The sequence below is a fragment of the Crotalus tigris genome, unplaced genomic scaffold, assembly GCF_016545835.1.
Source record: "Crotalus tigris isolate CLP2741 ecotype Arizona unplaced genomic scaffold, ASM1654583v1 scf7180000019031.1477733, whole genome shotgun sequence".
NCBI lineage: Eukaryota > Metazoa > Chordata > Lepidosauria > Squamata > Viperidae > Crotalus > Crotalus tigris.
The window spans coordinates 1,002,997-1,023,041 of NW_024097335.1; the positions used below are offsets into that span (position 1 = coordinate 1,002,997).

General features: G+C 39.7%; 1 protein-coding gene across 8 annotated transcripts in view; it reads right to left on the reverse strand.

Annotated features, from left to right (window-relative positions):
- The window catches only part of SYTL2 (synaptotagmin like 2), a 72,861-nt gene that overhangs the window by 36,115 nt on the left and 16,701 nt on the right, over nt 1–20,045 (reverse strand). For all 8 annotated transcript variants that reach the window (XM_039358586.1, XM_039358583.1, XM_039358585.1 and 5 more), the window contains exons 2-6: nt 13,576–13,939; nt 7,664–7,812; nt 5,931–6,063; nt 2,033–2,102; nt 1,462–1,564 (exon numbers count right to left, since the gene is read on the reverse strand). In XM_039358586.1, the coding sequence (XP_039214520.1) occupies nt 1,462–1,564; nt 2,033–2,102; nt 5,931–6,063; nt 7,664–7,812; nt 13,576–13,676 (556 nt within the window). In that variant the 5' untranslated portion in view covers nt 13,677–13,939. The remainder of the gene's footprint in view (nt 1–1,461; nt 1,565–2,032; nt 2,103–5,930; nt 6,064–7,663; nt 7,813–13,575; nt 13,940–20,045) is intronic.

Genomic DNA, 20,045 nt, shown 5'->3' on the forward strand with positions numbered 1-20,045 from the left:
TAAGGGTGCAAAGTCACATGGCTTAAGATTTAACTTTATTCTATAGGAATAGTAAAATCAGAATTACTTTTATTATGTTACCGTAAATGCCGGCGTATAAGATGACTTCCGCGAGCGCTGAAATCGGCGCCAAAGACGGGGGTGGTCTTATATGCCGAGTTGTCTTATATGCCGGAAATACTGGTAGTTTCCAGCGTATAAGGTGAACAATTCCATGTGTGACCTCTTCAATACAAGGCAAGTCCGTTTGTCCAATTTTGCTGCATACTAAGGCTAGGCTTCGGATCAAGAAAAAAAATATTGGCTTAAGGTCAGAGTGAAAAAGATTTTTTTAAATATAGGAAACCCAAACATATTTTAAGTAGCTTTTGTTTCTTGTGGCATGCTTGTAAAATCTGGCTAATTGGCACATGGAGAGCCTGCTTGATATAGCGGTTCTAGAAACCAGAAGACCATGAGTTCTAGTACTGCTTTAGGCCCAAAGCCAGATTAATCACCTTGGAGAAAGTCCCTCTCTCTCAGCCCTAGGAAGGAGGGAATGGCAAACCACATCTGAAATCTTGCCAAGAAAACTGCAGGGACTAGTCCAGGAGTAGGCAAACTTGGCTCTTTTATGACTTGTGGACTTCACCTCCCAGAATTCCTGAGCCAGCCATGCTGAGGGGACAAGGAGAGGTTTCCAAGCTCAGCCATGCTGGCTCAGGAATTCTGGGAGTTGAAGTCCACGAGTCATGAAGGGGCCAAGGTTGCCTACCCCTGGACTAGTCTAAGCGGTTGCCAGGAATCAACAAAGACAAGGAGGAGAAGGGGGGGAGAGAAGGAGGAGGAATAGGAGGAGTAGATGATCCTACATCCAATATATGGATCAATGATTACTCTACTCCAACAATACTGCATAATCAACTCTTTGAAACAGTTCTGGTAAGTGTAATCTGGCTTCAACTTAACAACCATATCTGAACCTGGAATTATGGTTATAAGTTGTGCTGGTCACTGAGCGGGCCGTCCTGTCATTGCACCAGATTTAACAACCTTTTTTATGGCAGTGGTTTGATGAATGCCCTGGTTATTAATTGAGAATGTGAGGGTCATTAAGCAAATCCACAGGCATTTTTGCTGAAAACCAGAAATAAACCAGTTTCCAGCACAATACGTTGTAAATTGCAATTATTTGCGAAGCGCTGATAAAAGAGCCCAAATGCAAAAACACTGAATAAACAAAAACACAATCATATAATTGCTATGATTTTATAGAGACAGGAGGTATCTTAATATCATTTTGTACTGCACAATTTCGCCCATTATATCCAAACCACCCCCATTCCACACATTACTTTTGCTAAATAACTTTGTAAAGTAGGACTTGCTAATATGATACCAAAATAGATTGTAACATTTGTTTAAGGTTTTGATTATTCTACAGAAACTGTGCAGATAATTTTTTTTAAAAAAAATCTTCACCTTCCTCTGTGGTTTCCGATGAATTAACCATTCCATTTTCCGAGTACTCAGTTTTGGCATTATCTTCTGGTCCAGATGAGTCATTAAACGGATTTTTCCTTTGCTGGAACGGTTTAATTTATATGGTTTAAAAACATGGAAAGAAAGAACAACAGAGAAAATAAAGCCCTCCAAACGCTTTTGTATCTCAACTGCAATCACTGGTCATTCTGGATAAAGCTGATAAGCATTTTGGGTTTGACAATATCCCTGATTTTAGAAAGAGAAAAGTTGCATTAACCAAGAATCACTGTTAGTGCTTTTTAACGAAGATAAATGTTACTCCATTCATTAAGACTTGCTTCCATTAAAGAGGCTGTTTGTTATAATGGAAATTTGATGGAAGATCATTTGAATTTCTATAACTGTCTGGTTTGGTACAGCTACCAAACAGGACAGGTACTGACTTCAACAGATAGTTAGAACTGCAGAAAAAGTGCTATTGCTATTGCTAAAGGACTGTTGCTTTCTCTGCTTCTTTTAAATATTCATTTAGGCATTTTACCTTCGCTGGATACTAAGGATAACTCACCTTAGATGGTGAAAGAGCTGGCTTCCTTGTTCCTTCCTGGGGTTTCTGTAATGTATTGGACATTTTAGGACTGAAGAAAAAAGAGATAAGAAAAGAAATTTAGATCTTGTCACCCATCTAAACAGGCTTAAGTGCCAGGACTTTTAATTAAGGAAACCTAGGTACAGGTAGTCCCTGACTTATAATCATTCATTTAGTGACGGTTCAGAGTGACAGTGGCACTGAATATTTTATGACTGTTTTTCACATTCATGACTGTCTCCATGGTCATATGATCAAAATTCAGATGCTTTGCAATTTACATAACAACGACAACAACAATAATAGAGTTGGAAGGGATCTTGAAGGTCTTCTAGTCCAACCCCCTGCTCAGGCAGGAAAGCCTATATCATTTCAGAAAAATAGTTGTCCAGTCTTTTCTTTAAAACTTCCAGTGTTGGAGCTTTCACAACTTCTGGAGGCAGGGTGTTCCACTGATTAATTGTTCCAACTGTCAGGAAATTTCTCCTTAGTTCTAGGTTGACTCATATTTATGACGGTTGCAGTGTCCTGGGGTCATGTGATTCCCCTTTTGTGACCTTCTGACATGCAAAGTCAATGGGGAAGCCAGATTCACACAAAGCCAGCTGGGTGTCAGGCAGAAGGAATCAGGATCACACATTAAGTTCTAGTTCAGAAGATTTACTGCTCAACCTGTATACACAAGAATCTAGTCAGTTAACAGTCAGTACGAAATTGGCGCCAGATAAGAATCAATGGAATTCAAGGGAGGCTGGACTTGGATCACTTGTGGCGATGTAATGATGCCAGACTGATGACTCTCATAACTCCACCCCAGCTCTTCCTCTTCCTCTTCTACACTGAGTGATGTTGGGCCAGTCCCTCTCTCTCAGCCCTAAGAAGAAGGCAATGGCAAAACTTTTTTGAAAAACCTTGAAAACTGCAGGTACTCGCCCGGTAATCTCCTGGAATCAACACTCACTCAAACACATAAAAATAATAAAAATAAAATAAAATAATAAAACAAAACAAAACAAAACAATAAAATAAAATAAGTATGTACAGGACAACACCTAATACCTTGAAGGTATTTTTTTTTATTAAAAAGTTTTATAAATTTTACAGAAAATAAAAGACAATACAAAAACAAAAAACAATATATACAAATAAAAAACAAACATTATCCAACAAAACCCCCCTTCCCCCACCCCTACCCAAACCCCCCCTTCCCCCACCCCCCCAGGGCCTCCCAGAGCAGAATATAGGCTTAATTAAAAAAAGTTAAAAAAAATTATGTTTATAAAAAAAGAGAATATAAAATAGAATATATATATAGAGAGAGAGTTAAAAATTATGAAAAAACTATATAGTATTTTTTTATATCAAATTTAAATTGTATGAATTTTATCCATTTATCCCAAACGGCAAGAAATTTCTCTTGCGTTTGTCCCTTTAAGAAAGCCGAAATCTTTGCCATTTCCGCCAAATGAGACACTTTAAGAAACCATTCCTGCAATGTAGGCAAAGATTCCTTCTTCCAATATTGTCCTACTAACAGCCTCGCAGCTGTAATCAAATTTAACATCAATATAACCTCCTTTGTATCACAATCAATAACTATACCTAACAAAAATAATTGTGGAGTAAATTTTACCCTCCTTTTAAAAATTCTCTGGATATTCCACCATACCTTGAAGATATTATAATGTGCCCACACAATGAAAGCAGGCGTGACTGCACAAAAGAGAGGAGGAACTGAAAAACAAATGTTTAATAATCCAACTAAATGTATGCCAGCCTTAGGGATGACAAAAAGTGTCTCAGATGATCCATTCCTAAAAGAATTCCAATTATGTGGGCTTTTACTTTTAATGCTGTATCTTAAATACCTTTTACCTTAAGATTACTTTTCTCCTTCCACCCACAGAAAGACAAGTAAATATTACTAGAGGGAGAAGCACAGCCCTCCCTCACCTCAAACAAAAGTGGTGTGTACACACAGAGAGAGAGAGAGAGAGGGAGGGAGAGAGAGAGAGAGAGAGACAGAGAGACAGACTGACAGAGACAGAGACAGAGAGACAGAGAAACATAATCCTGGGCACATTTATTTCTAGTTTTGGAATATCTGTAGGAGAAAATGCAGTGGAAAAATATCCTATATATATTTTTCATGAAAAAGGAAGGAAGGAAGGAAGGAAGGAAGGAAGGAAGGAAGGAAGGAAGGAAGGAAGGAAGGAAGGAAGGAAGGAAGGAAAAACCTTATAACTGTTTTTCCACAGTTCGGGGGGGGGAGAAAGAGAGAGGAAAGAAAGAAAGAAAGAAAGAAAGAAAGAAAGAAAGAAAGAAAGAAAGAAAGAAAGAAAGAAAGAAAGAAAGAAAGAAAGAAAGAAAGACCTTTCACTTGTAAACCCTTTTATAAAAATATTGTGGCCGCTACAGTTCTGGCTGCTACTGCACTGCTGGTCAATTGTTGCTGTAGACATATGATTGTCATTTTCAGTGTTCTGTGACGGTTTCCCAGCCAATCTCGCAATTCTCCACTCCCTCCCCACCCAGCAGTAGCCACTTATCTGCAAGTTTCCCACAAGGTAACTCAATGGGGAAGCCGCCAGGAAGTCAAAAGTCACTGCAAGTCCTACTGCTTTTTTGCTCTCCCCTGCTCATTCTGTTTATCGGTTTAACTAAGGAAATATTTCTGAAATGATAACCCAGTGGGGCACGGGTTATCTAATACCCATTAGTCTGAAAATGTTACAATTTTCTGTAGAATTCTAAAGGGTAAGTCATTTTGATTGTGTAATGAACAAGGGGTAGGATTAAGGGAAACACAGATTCTCTTGCTTTTTTTCCTCATAAATCAGGGAAGTAGGCTAGACTGAAAGAAACTGCCCAAGATTCCACCTCTGAGTAGAAATTCAAACCTGGGTTAATATAGGAGATGACCAGGCTGAGTTTGAGGATGGGGTCAAATGCATCATCACTTTGGAATCTCTAAGCCAGGGGTCTTCAAACCTGGCCCTTTTATGACTTGTGGACTTCAACTCCCAGAATTCCTTAGCCAGGCACGCTGGCTGAGGAATTCTGGGAGCTGAAGTCCACAAGTCATAAAAGGGTCAAGTTTGAAGACCCCTGCTCTAAGCTTATGTAAGAGACTTAAGTCCGCCCCCCACCCTTTGAACTCTTACCTGGTGCCAATTCGCCTTGACCATTAGTAATTCAGATTCTTGTGTCTAGGTATCCCAAAGGTGTTTTTTCACGAGACAACTGGACTTTCTTGTTTTTCCTTTGAAGATGTTTCGCTTCTCATCCAAGAAGCTTCTTCAGCTCTGACTGGATGGTGGGGAATGGAAGGAGTTGCAGAATCTTTTGGGATGAGAAGTGAAACGTCTTCAAAGGAAAAACAAGAAAGTCCAGTTGCCTCGTGAAAAAGCACCATAATCTGGATGACTGAAAATCTCTGGAGACCTTGTGTATAGGTAGCATGAAATAAAACTTGTAGTACATGTGAAGTCTATCCTGGCTCCTGACTTCTTGCACCTGGCAGTCAAATAAAGCCATTACAGAACCTGACAGGGCCGGATGCACTTGTAACGAAGCTTATTATGGAATGAAATTAAAGCATAAATAAAACACTGGTGCCCCAATGAATTAAATTCTGAACAGGGGTAGTCTATGGCAGCAGTGGTGGGATTCAAATATGTGAACAACCGGTTCTCTGTGTGGATGCCACTTCTGGAAGTTCATTCTGGGCCTGGGCAACAAAAAATTAGCTACCGGTTCTGCCGAAGTGTTACGAACCGGCTGAATCCCACCACTGCACGGCAGGTAATTTTCTAAACAAGTTTATATCTGATCATAGGTAATATAGACAATCCGCAAATGTCAGGCGATGTCTAACCTGTGGTTAGATTTGGACTCGTCTTCCTTATCTTGTATGACACCCAACTGTTCTGGTGACACAAAGATCTCTTTGTTGACATTGTTCACCCAGCTGCTTTTGGCATTGCCCAACTTACTCTGACTCAGCTCAGCTAAAATATAAGACAGAGACAGAAAACGGGAGAAAATTAGCTTTTGTTTTGTCCACTCATACATACACTTTGAACCTGCACGTTTTAACGACACTTTCTTTCCTGATCAACATGAAAGATGAAACAGGAACATCACTACTGTTTATTACTTTCAATACATTTGAGATTCTACATCCTAACTGACGCTTCGGTAATTTTATTCTAGCCTATTGTTAAGAAAGGCATCATTTTTAAAATATGAAATGCTCTACAAACTTGCAGCACTTTTCAAAATAATGAAATAATGACCTGTGAAAGTTTGTTATACAGGTAGTCCTCAACTTCATTTGGCGATGGTTTGAAGTTACAACGGCACTGAAAAAAGTGACACAATCTGTCCGTGCACTTATCACTATCGGGGCATTTCCAGTCATGTGATCGAAATTCAGGTGCAGGTTATCTAAGATGGCTGCAGCATCCCGGGGTCATATGATCGCCATCTTTAACCTTCCTAACTGGTTTCTGACAAGCAAAGTCAATGGGGAAGCCGGCGGGAGATTGCAAATCACAGTCGCTTGGTGGCTCACTTAACAACCTCAGCAAAAAGGTTATAAAATCAGGTACAGTCTTAGTGACCACTCTGCTTAACAACAAACTCTCTGGTCCCAATTTTGGTCATAATTTGAGGACTACCCGTTTAAGATAAATTAGTTGTTCTGCAGACACCCAGTTATTTCTTGAACAAGATGGAGTGTGGATAAGTCATCTAAGCATTTTCATTGAGGGAGAGAGTCTTCATTTAATATATTGACTTCCACTGATTCTGGGTTGCTTGGAGAGTGAGTGGCCAGGTAGGTAGGTAGGCAGGCAGGCAGGTAGGTAGAGAGGCAGGCAGACAGATAAGCAAGCAAGCAGGTAGTCAGACAGGTGGGTAGGTAGATAGGCTGGCAGGCAGGTAAGTAGAGAGGCAGGAAGGTAGTAGAGAGGCAGGAAGGTAGGTAGAGAGGCAGGCAGGTAAGTAGAGAGGCAGGCAGGTAAGTAGAGAGGCAGGAAGGTAATAAAGAGGCAGGCAGGTAGGTAGAGAGGCAGGAAGGTAGGCAGTTAGATAAGCAAGCAAGCAGGTAGGCAGACAGATAGGCTGGCAGGCAGGTGGAGAGGCAGGCAGGTAGTAGAGAGGCAGGTAGGCAAACAGACAAACAGGTAGTGGGGTAGATAAATGGGTGGCTAGGTCAATAGATAGGTACCTAGTAAATAGGTAGGCAAGTAGATAAATAAGCAGGCAGGCAAGCAGACAGACAGACAGACAGACAGACCAACAGAGACAGACAGACAGACAGATAGCAAGCAGGCAGGCAGGCAGGTAGATAGGTAGATTCTCCAGTTAGGGAGAGCGACTGATTGTGCTGGCTTGGAATTCAGTTCAAACATGGGAGTTGAGGTCCCAAACATTTAAAAGGCTGAAGGCTGGAAGAAAACTGACTTGAATCCAGACCACTGAAAGCTCTTCCTCATTTTAACCATAACACAGTGTGTTCTTGACGGAAGATCTGCCTAAACAAACATTTTTCCTTTTTCAAAAAGCCATGTTTCTTTTTCTTTTTTCTTTTTCAAATTGACATACCTATTGTCAAGGGCTTCCTTCTTATTGATGCTCGGATAATATCAGCTCCCTGTATTTTCTCTTTGTGTCTCTTTGACTTGGCTTCATAAAACCACTGCCCGCTCATATTCTTGACCTGGGCATCGTTCTTTACTTTTTCAGGTAAATTCCTAGAAAAATAATGAAAAATATGGTGGTTATTATATTGGGGTTGTAGGGAACCAAGAAAAGCTTAACTGTAATTCAGTAGAACTAGAGAATGAACGAATGAATGAATGAGGAACTATGGAACCAGGTCGTATGTACCTTTTGGGCGGGGTCCGTCGTAACTTTGAACAGTCACTAACCGACAGGTCATTAAGTAAGGACTAATCTGTATATTGCAACCAGAATAGGATAGGTCTGAGAGCAAACAAATAATATATTTTAACTAATTTTCTAAGTATGTTTTTAAGTTCCAGAGAATTCAAATATTTGCTCTTTTTTCTTTGCCAATCCAATAGGTTTCCATGAAGATATTGTTTAACTGGAATTGCCCAATGCATATCAATGGGACTTTTCTTTTTTAAACCACCTCCTCTGTCTTACCACAATGTGATTCTTTCTACCTGCAGTTATGGAACACCCTCTGAATAAATATGACTGGTCATAAGACAAAAATTCCACCTGTTAACAGCAATGTCTATCTTTACGGGCCTGCTGTTAATCCTAACCTTAAATCAATTGTTAGAAGGAGTGATGAAAAGGTCAAGGATTTCTGAAACTTTATACCTCATTTGTGTTTGGACAACTTTTATTGGTTAGAATTCATGCTTTCTGTCTGCTGTTGGTTAAATAGTCTTAGCTATAAAGGCTTATTTCTGACACGACTGGAATTGTATGGTTTAAGATTGGGATTCAATTGTGCTATAGTTGTTTTATTCTTAGTTACCCTTATTTATTCATGTTTCGTTGGTTTAATTTTCTGACTGCCGTTCAGACAAGCAGTTGCATGATCGGAAGCTATATAAATCGAATAAAAGGAATGAATATGTTTTAGAGTGTATACAAGTGGAAATAGATATTTGACCAAAACTGACAACACGTATTTTTCCAATTAATGGCCATATTAGCCGGAGATGATGAATCTGTTCTGATTGGCCCATCTCTAAAACCCTTAATGCACCCCAAAAATGCTTCCCACAAATGAACACTACAGTGCAAAAAAAATCCTGAAACAAGTGAACAGCCAACCAATTAATTTTCATTAAATTTTATTTCAATATATGATTACTGTAGCGAGGTTATTTTATGCATGGAAAGACTTGACGCTAGCCACTAGGAAGGAATGGTTGTTGAAGTTGACAGATTTGGCTGAAATGGATAAATTGACTTCTTGGATTAGACAAAAGGCATTATCTACATTTATTACTAAATGAACTGTTGTAAGTCAAGGACTGCCTGAACATAAGAAGCCCAATTAAGATCTCAAAACAACGATCAAAAGACATGATAAGTAATTGGAGAAAATTTGAATTTTGTTTAATGAATTTGAATGAATTAAGGTTTAATATTATTTCGTTATTTTAAAGACATGGATTGACTTTGGGATTACATATAAATAGGGCTGATCAATATTTTATTGCTATTAGGATATCTATTGTGTAGTGGAAGAAGAAATAGAGATTGATGATAAAATGAGGGATGTGAGAGATTAAGAATTAGATCTGATAATTTTTTGTTTTAAATTTAAACTACTGTAATTGTAAACTGATAAAGTTATAATACAGGTTTAATAGTGATAGAAATTTAAAATAGAAATGGAACATTTTAATGTATTATGTTAATTGAGGGGAATAGAGAGGGGTTAGTGAAATTTATTGAGTTGTGTTGTTGATGTATATTTTTACTTTTGTATGTTTGACCACCCAACCACCAAGGTGGGTCCTGAGTACTTTTTCTTATGAATTTTTTAAAAAAACAATAAAATGTGTTAAAAAAAGAGAGTGACAAACCAAGAATATATATATTATAAAGTATTCTAGCATTTAGAGCAGTGGTTCTCAACCTGTGGGTCAGGACCCCATTTGAGGTCGAACGACCATTTCACGGGGGTCGCCAAACAACACAGTCCGCCATTTTTTTCCCCTTTTCCTTAGCTGTGCTACTCCTTTTATTCTATTGGCTTTTGAAAGCCAATAGAATAGACTCTCTTGAATAGAGTCTAATTCTATTGGATTTCAAAAGCCAATAGGAATTGTCCAGGCTGTCTCTGCCCTGCAGAGCCCACCAAAAGTCCCATTCAGCAAATGGTGCTGCACCAGTTGAGTAGTCCTCTACTTACAACCGGTTGAGTAGTCCTCGACTTATTACCGGTTGGGGGTCGCGGCATTAAAAAGGTTGAGAACCACTGATTTAGAGACCTTGTTAGAACATGGTTTGATGGCTAAATTTCTCCTTTCCTCCTTCAGGGCAGAGGAGCCAAGTGGAAATTTAAAACTCTGGCACACATCACAGACTGATCCAATAAGCAGCAGAATTAAGATCTCCTGACTTGTATATTACAGCTCACTTGGTCACAGGAATTCTCCTTCACCAGTTCTTCAGATGGAGAAAACAAGCTCTCCGTCTCTAACTCTTCTACCAGCCACCTGATAATCCCTGTAACTTCTCATACATGAAGGTTTAGAGCTTATTTTTACCCTTGACTTCCTAAAGAGGAGGAACCCAGCCCAGCTGAGTAATACAATAAGCAAACAAACAAGTTGACTTCCCTCTCCTTTGCATCCTGCTTAAAGATAAAGTAAAGGTCTCCCTGGTCCAGCTGTGCCCAACTCTGAGGGGTGGTGTTCATGCCCGTTTCCTAGCTAAGAGAGCCAGCATTGTCCAAAGAAACTTCCATGGACATGTGGCCAGGATGGCTTTATGCCGAGGCGCACGGAACACTATGATCTTCCCACCAAAGTGGTACCTATTGATCTACTTGAACTTGCATGCTTTCAAACTGCTAGCTGGACAGGAGCTGGGGCACCCCCATCACATGGCACTCAGGTTTCAAATCCAGGCTTGTCAGTTTTCCAGCTGACAAGCTCAGGGTCTTTAACCGCTGAGCTATCCTGCTTAGAAGAAACAATAATGTCCAATCTACAAAATGCCACAAGGTGTTATGCTCACCTTGCTCAGTGAATAGATGGATGGCTTTAAAATTAGATAGATAGATAGATAGATAGATAGATAGATAGATAGATAGATAGATAGACAGATGATAAAAAGAAAGAAAGAAAGAAAAAGAAAGGAGGGAGGGAGGGAGGGAGGGAGGGAGGGAGGGAGGAAGATGGGTGGGTAGATAGGTAGGTAAGTAGATAGAAAGATAGATGGATTGGTGGAGTGGTGGGATTCAAATATGTGAACAACCAGTTCTCTGTGTGGATGCCGCTTCCGGAAGTCCATTCTGGGCCTGGGCAACAAAAAATTAGTTACCGGTTCTTCCGAAGTGATGCGAACTGGCTGAATCCCACCACTGGATGGATGGATGGATGGATGGATAGGTAAGCAGTAGGTAGATAAGTAGGTAGGTAGGTAGGTAGGTAGGTAGGTAGGTAGGTAGAGTGACAAAGACAGACAGACAGATCAGGTGATCCAAAATTTCTTGCAGAACATAACAAGCAGGTCTTCAGTTGTTTGCTGTGCTTCAGGGTAGAAACTGGAAGAAGTTGGTGATGTCCCTGTTTTTGCAAACGGTTACCTCTGCACCTAGTCACAACTCTCTGGATAACCTCATTTGTAGCTGGGTCCACAAGGAGGACAAAGATAAGCACTAAAGCAGTGGTTCTCAACCTTTTTAATGCCGCGACCCCCAACCGGTCGTAAGTCAAGGACTACTCAACTGGTCGTAAGTCGAGGACTACTCAACTGGTGCAGCACTGTTTGCAGAATGGGACTTTTGGTGGGCTCAGCAGGGCAGAGACAGCCTGGACAATTCCTATTGGCTTTTGAAAGCCAATAGAATTCGACTCTATTCAAGAGAGTCTATTCTATTGGCTTTCAAAAGCCAATAGAATAAAAGGGAATAGCACAGCTAAGGAAAAGCAGGAAAAAAATGGCGGACTGCGTTGTTTGGCGACCCACGTGAAATGGTCGTTCGACCCCAAATGGGGTCCCGACCCACAAGTTGAGAACCACTGCACTAAAGGTATACCCGCAGAATCTAGATTGAGAATTGTGCATCAACCAGATCATTGTTTTTTCTTCTCAGTTTACATGCTCAGATTAGCTGACATGCAGAGTTTAAAGCAGAAAAAGCACCACACACACACACACACACACACTATTCTAAAGACTTCTGCCACAAAAGAAAACCTAGAACAAACAGCAGAGGGTGTTTTCCTGGTGTAAACACAACCACAACACTTCACTTTCTCAGACTGCACGGTGCCAGTGGCTTGGTGGTAAGAGTCCAAAAGTGCCAGTTTATTTTTAACCTATCTTTAAACCCACTGGGTATCTGTATGCCGTTATTACACTCACAAACCAATGAGTACTGCAGACCTACTGGTTGAATTTAAAGTTTTCCCCTTCTTCGTCAGCTCACTGAGCAGACTGGGACATCTTGCTAGATGTTTATTAGATCTTGCGCAAAGGCTAAAATGTAGTTAGCTGTGTGGCTCTTAATTCACCTCTCACCCAAAAAAAGTCCTAAGAATGGAATGCAGACAAATGCCACAGGCCAGATTAGATCTCAAGCAAGGAAAGTCTAAAACCACAAACCAAAAAAATTACAACCAAGAAGATACGTCATAGACTTTGGCTGGAGACAAAACTTTCATAGAATCCGTGTTCTCCATTAGAAGTTATCTAGAACATGGATTCTCAATCTTGGCAACTTTAAGATGCGTGGATTTCAATTCCCAGAATTCTCCAGCCAGCCATCTTAAAGTTGCCAATGTCGGACACCTCTGCTCTAGAATGTCCTATTATAAAAACTGGTCAAAAAAAGGGGCAGGTTTTTTTCAGAAACAGTTCTCAAACTTGAACTCTGCAGGAAAATAAAATTATCTCCATTTCTTTCTTGCAGTTAAAATAAATGAATGTTAATATTCTTGGGGTTTAAGTAATGTTTCCTTTTTGTCTTTATGTTGGTGTGCTTTATGTATGTTCACTACTAAATAAAAATCAAAGGAATCTTTAGCACAGTCATAAATGAGCCTATTGTTGACTATTATTCTTCAATGTATAGGTCACAACTGACAAAGAAAACATCCATAAATCATTTCAATAAAATCACATTTAATATATGCACTGATAATTTCCATGCTGCTTTTTTTTGCAGTCACATCTTTAATTGGTTGACTTTTTTTAAAAAAAATAACTAGTAAAACACAGTAATAGAAATGTAAAAAAAATGAAACAATGTAAAAAAAATCATAATAATTAAAGAATGCGGCCAAACAGACAAATAAATGGCTGTCCAATCTCTTCTTAAAAACCTCCAGTGTTGGAGCACCCACAACTTCTGGAGGCAAGACATTCAATTGATTAATTGTTCTGTCAGGAAATTTCCTATTTCTAGATTGGTTCTCTCCTTGATGAGTTTCCATCCATTACTTCTTGTCCTGCCTTCAGATGCTTTGGAGAATAGGTTGACCCCCTCTTCTTTGTGGCAGCCTCTGAGATACTGTAAGACTGCTATCATGTCACCCCTCTTTTCATTAAACTAGACCAGGGGTAGGCAACCTTGGCCCTTTTATGACTCATGGACTTCAACTCCCAGAATTCCTGACCCAGCATGGCTCAGCTTGGAAACCTCTCCCTTTCCCCTCAGCATGGCTGGCTCAGGAATTCTGGGAGTTAAAGTCCACAAGCCATAAAAGAGCCAAGATTGCCTACCCCTGAATTAGACATACCCAATTCCAAGCCAGCTTGGCCTGCAGTGTGGAATTATCTGAGACCCTTACCTGATTCTCTCCTCTTCAATCTTCTTTAAGTCCGCATCCCGCTGCAACACTTTCAAAATCGACTCCTGCTCTTCATCCGTAAGGAAACTCAAGTCGATCATCTTGTCAGTTTAGCGCCAAGAAGAAAAAGCAGTCTAAAAATCTTTACCGGCAAGGCCAGCGCTTGTAGGTCTATGAAGGAGAAGGGCCACCGCAGCAAATGCAACTTCTTTTTTTAAAAAAAAATAATATCTAAATTCTGTTGCAGCGTTTGAGCAAGCTATACTTCGATAGCCAAGAGTCTCTTAAGAGGACTTTGTATTCCTGGATGGTGTTCATCATACAGATGTCATGTGATAGGTGTTTACGTCAAGAAGGTCTTCATCTGCAGGACAAGAAGAAGAGAAATATTCAATTCTATTAGAAGAAAACATGGGGACGACAGAGATCAGATTGATAAGGTAAGATTCTATTATCACAACATTACAAACTGAACAAAGTGCACTTTATGGAAACTAATCAAGGAGAGAAGCAATCTAGAACTAAGGAGAAACTTCCTGACAGTTACAACAATTAACCAGTGGAACAACCTGCCTCCAGAAGCAGTGAATGCTCCAACACTGGACTTTTTTAAGAAAAGACTGGACAGCCATTTGTCTGAAATGGTACAGGTTTCCTGCCTGAGCAGGGGTTGGACTTGATGACCTCCAAGGTCCCTTCCAACTATTATTATTATTATTATTATTATTATTATTATTATTATTATTATTATTATTATTAATTCATTAAACATGAACCTCAGTCAACTGAACATTCAAATTGGCTGGCGCTGATGGCTGACACGGGTTTCCACCAGCATCCTAGGTGTCAACCAGGTATCTCCTTAATATATAAGATGTTCTGAGTAAGCGCAGTTTTTTGTAACATTGCTGGAATTATTGCAGGAAGCTGCAGTTTCTTGATGTGTTTTGCAAAGTTTTTGGACATAGTTCCCAGTGCCCCGATGACAATGGGTACCACTGTTACACGTGTCATCTATAATCGTGCAGTTTCAATGGCCAGGTCGCGATATTTCGTAATTTTTTCCAGTTCTTTTTCTTCAACTCTGGCATCTCTTGGTACAGCGATAACAATCAGCTGTATGCTTCAGTTCTCTACCACTGCGATATCTGGCGTATTGTGTTTCAAATGGCGATCTGTCTGTATTCGAAAGTCCCACAAGATCTTCAACCTCTCATTCTCAACAACTTTTTCCACCCTATGTTCCCACGACTTTTCGGACACAGGCAAGTCGTATTTTTTACACAAGGCCCAGTCGATTAATTTAGCAACTCGGTCATGTCTAGATTTGTAATCAGTTTGCGCGATTTTGTTGCACTCACAAATTAGGTGTGAAACAGTTTCAACTTTGTCATTGCAAAGTCGGCAATTTGGATTGTCAGTGGATTTATTATTGGGGTTATTATTATTATTATATTATTATTATTATTATTATTATTATTATTATAATAAGACATACAGTATAGATTTGCATTTCATTTATTCTGTGTTGACTGTAAGAGTATCATTTATAAATAAACACAATACAAAACTTGTATTGTGAGCTTCCCCCTGTCATATACCACATCCTTGGGGACTTCCGCAATGCTAACAACATATATAGCTCAGCTATTAGCAAGTACACTTTTAGCAAAGCCCTGGAAGAGAAAAGCCATTCCACTGATTAATTGTTCTCACAGTCAAAAGAACAACAGTCAGGAAAATGCAGAATGTGTCCCAAATTCCAATTTCCTTAGGGTTAATAGAGATTTTTTTGATTCATTGATTGACTGATTGATTCTCCATTTCCTTCTACTTTTTTTGGGTAGTTTGATTATGGTTAGCAGTTTGATTATGTGCCATCAAATCAGCATTCATGCCTGGTGACTCACAGTTTTTGTTCACAATAACCCGTCCCCCAATCTGGCTAATAATAATAATAAAGTTGGAAGGGACCTTGGAGGTCATATAGTCCAACCCCCTGCTCAGGCAGGAAACCCTATTCTGTTTCAGACAAATGGCTGTCCAGTCTCTTCTTAAAAACTTCCAGTGTTGAAGCATTCATCGCTTCTGGAGGCAGGTTGTTCCACTGGTTAACTGTTCTAACTTTCAGGAAGTTTCTCCTTAGTTCTAGGTTGCTTTTCTCCTTGATTAGTTTCCATCCGTTGCTTGTCCTGCCTTCAGGCGCTTTGGAGAATAGCTTGACTCCCTCTTCTTTGTGGCAGCCCCTCAGATATTGGAACACTATTATCATGTCATCCCTTGTCCTTCTCTTCATTAAACTACCCAATTCCGGCAACCATTCCTTATATGTTTTAGCCTTCAGTCCCCTAATCATCTTTGTTGCTCTTCTCTGTATAAGTATTCCAAAGGTGAATAAGGATCTCCAAAGCACCTGAGGGCAGGACAAGAAGGAATGGATAGAAACTAATCAAGGAGAGAAGCAATCTAGAACTGAGGAGAAATTTCCTGACAGAGAGAACAATTGCATCAGTAGAATGGCTTCCTCCAGAAGCTATGGATGCTCCATCATTGGAGGTTTCAAGAAGAGCTTTGAATACTTGGGACAGCCATTTGTCCAAAATGGTATGGGGTTGGACTGGAAGACCTCCAAATACCTCTTCTGTTATTCTGTTACTATTAAATAAACACTAAGGTCACTCTAGTCAACTCATTATTTTGTTACAGCAGTATTTGATTCCAAATTGGTTTGGATATGCCCAATTAGTGTTCAAGTTACCCCCATCTGACTTGGAATTTTAAATACATTAATTTCCACAGCCCACTAATTGGAGCTGAATGTTTCTCCTCTCTGTAAATAATATTTTATATTGGAAAGAATGGCAGGAAACAGATTGGCTGTTGATCAAGTCAGTGTAGATAAGGCGTAAGAGGCAGGAAACCACGAGATTCTGGTCAACTGACACCCCTAAGATGGACTAATGGCTGAATAACAGTCTAAGAAACCTTCCTTTGTTTATATAAAGTATTAATATGCTACAGGATCCAATCTGGGTCGTTCTGGGTCATTAACATATATTAATATGTTTCCTGCCAATGTTTGAAATCCCAACTTATTTTCCATTAAAGCATTGAACTGCAGCTAGTCCTTGACTTACAGTCCCAAATGAGCCCAAATGACAAACAAGACAGTTGTTAAGTGAGTTTTGCCCCATTTTACGAACTTTCTTGCCACAATTGTTAAGTGAATCTGGTTTCCCCGTCGACTTTGCTTGTCAGAAGGTCACAAAAGGGGGTCACCTGAACCTGGGACACCGCAACTGTCATAAATATAGGTCCGTTGCCACACGTCTGAATTTTGATGATGTGACCGTGGGGATACTGCAATAGTCTTGTGAAAATGGGTCATAAGTGTTAGCCTTTTAAATGTGTGGCCCCTAACCCACAATTCCCAGCAGTGACCCAGAGGAATTCTGGGAGTTGAAGTCCATATCCTGGGTGGCAACATCTCTTTTTAAAAAATTATATATTTAAAAATTATATACCCATGCAAAATAAGCTTGTAGCACTTTATTATGATGTCAACTTTCATGGACTTATTTTTGGAGCATTAAAAAAGGGAACTTTTACTAACCTTCTCAGTTTTAGGGGTTTTAAAATTGTTTTTAAAATCTAGACAGTTGAGTAATCAGACCATTGTGGGCAATTTATCCAGCCTCAAAAATACATTGTGGTCTAGAATACATCTGCGTGCTTTACTGGCATATAATTAGGGCTTTGAATATAAATCTGACGAACACAGAGAAAACTAAATTACAGTTGGTGAACATGTTAAATTTGGTCTACAATATTGGTCTGCAATATTTTTTTCCCACTGTTCTTAGATATTACAGTTCAAAACTTGGAACTTTTTGATTTACAGTCTTCTAAATTAAGGCCCACAGAAAATGGCTCATATATAACCTTTAAAAAAAAAAATTAACTTAGATGTTGGCAATCTCAGATTAAAACTTTCACACATACTAAATCTACATTTATTTTTTATATATGTCACATTTCTAAGTCACCAACACGTGTATGAATCCTAGCATTTATTTTTAATTAATTAACAACTGTTTGTAGCATCTCAGTCACACAATCACATTTTACACCGATTTTGCTGAAAATCAGCATTCACGTCTGGTTTTTAGCAAAACCGCATCCACAGTGAGCTATTGGTTTAATTAACAGCCACGGCAATCACTTAATGACTGTGGTGATTACTTAATAACTTCCGTAAAAAAGGCCAATAAAATTGGTCCTTTTATGACCATCACAACTTATAGCCATTACGGTTGTAAGTTGAGGACTAAATGTATATTCCAATCAGAATTCCAGATATGGAGAGCTCTGCTATCAACCTGGTTACAACATCTGACTCTTCCCAAATCAAGGTTTCCTGGAAGGCTAACAAAACTGCAAAGCAATGGTGTTATATGGGCCTACCGGAGAACTGAAAACTGCCCATGCTGGAGCAGTTGCGGGTTTTGAATAATCTACAAGATGCAGCATCTTGTAATAGTCCAACAAAGTAGTAACTAGGAGCTGCTGATACAGGAATTATTGAGTCTGTCTGGTTTGGCACAGTACAGATACAGGACAGATACAGACTTCAACAGATAGTTAGAACTGCGGAAAAAACAATTGCAACCCGCCTGCCTTCCACTGAGGACCTGTCAGAAGGAGGGCTGAGAAAATCTCTATAGGCCCCTCACATCCTGGACATGAACTGTTTCAACTTCTCCCCTCAAGATGCTACTATAGGGCAGTGGTTCTCAACCTGTGGGTCGGGACCCCATTTGGGGTCGAACGACCATTTCACGGGGGTCACCAAACAACGCAGTCTACCATTTTTTCCCCCTTTTCCTTAGCTGTGCTACTCCGTTTTATTCTATTGGCTTTTGAAAGCCAATAGAATAGACTCTCTTGAATAGAGTCTAATTCTGTTAGCTTTCAAAAGCCAATAGGAATTGTCCAGGCTGTCTCTGCCCTGCTGAGCCCGCCAAAAGTCCCATTCTGCAAACGGTGCTGCACCAGTTGAGTGGTCCTTGACTTACGACCGGTTGAGTAGTCCTTGACTTACGACCGGTTGGGGGTCGCGGCATTAAAAAGGTTGAGAACCACTGCTTTAGGAAATTGCATGCCAAAACAACTAGAGATACAGAAAGGTTTTCACCCATGCCATCACTCTGCTAAATAACTAATTCCCACAACACTGTCTTATGCCATGGGATGTCAAACCACATAGCAGGGCTGTATTACTGTTATCCTTCTCATCTTTCCTATTACATATTCCTTTAGCATCTTTTGATTATCACTTTGTTGTTTGTATCTTATGATTTACGTTGACTGTATTTTATGATTATGATCATGATTTATCACTTGTTGCTTGTATGTACAGAGAGCTTATGCACTAGGAGACAAATTCCTTGTGTATCCAATCACACTTGGCCAATAAAGAATTCTATTCTATTCTATTCTATTCTATTCTATTCTATTCTATTCTATTCTATTCTATTCTATTCTATTCTATTCTATTCTATTCCTATTGCCTGGACTGCAAGGCGTTCAAACCAATCAGTCCTAGAGGAGATCAACCCTGACTGCTCTTTAGAAGGCCAGATCCTGAAGTTGAAACTCAAGTACTTTGGCCACCTAATGAAAAGGAAAGACTCACTGGAGAAGAGCCTAATGCTGGGAAAGATGGAGGGCAAGAGAAGAATGGGACGACAGAGAATGAGGTGGCTGGATGAAGTCACTGAAGCAGTAGGCGTGAGCTTAAATGGACTACAGAAGATGGTAGAGGACAAGAAGGCCTGGAGGAACGTTGTCCATGGAGTCGTGATGGGTCGGACACGACTTTGCAACTAACAACAACAAATTCCTATTCCTATTCCTATTCTATCCCACCCCACCCCCAGTCCATTCCATTCTAGTTCATGCTGAATCTTAGGAAGAGTTTCTTAAGATCTTGCAATATTGCTAGACTCCAATCCAGTTTATAAACTCTTGGACTGGATGGCAGGCAAACCAGGTAGGTCAAAAAACATACAGGTAGTTCTCAACTTACATCCATTCATTTAGCAACATCTCTTGGTCTCCTGTTCAATGTACTCCTGAAAACTTATTTTATGGTCACCACTGACGACGGAGGTGGTATGCTTTAGTTTCGTCCAGGGACAAGAAAAAGCAAATTCTCCAGTTTTAGTGAGTTTGCAACTTACATATCTCTTGCCAGATGCTTCAGAAAGTCAACTGGTAATTATTTTAGTGGCTTGTCCAGAGCCACTGCCAATTCTTTCCCATGTGCCAAGCAGGGCATCTGAATTACTCAGATAAAGGGGCAGGAAATTCAGAGCATAATTTTTCAGCGAGAGAGATAAATTACTCATAATGTTTCTAACGGGATGTATTTTCTATCTTTCATTGCAGTGTTGTTGATCAAGAAGTAA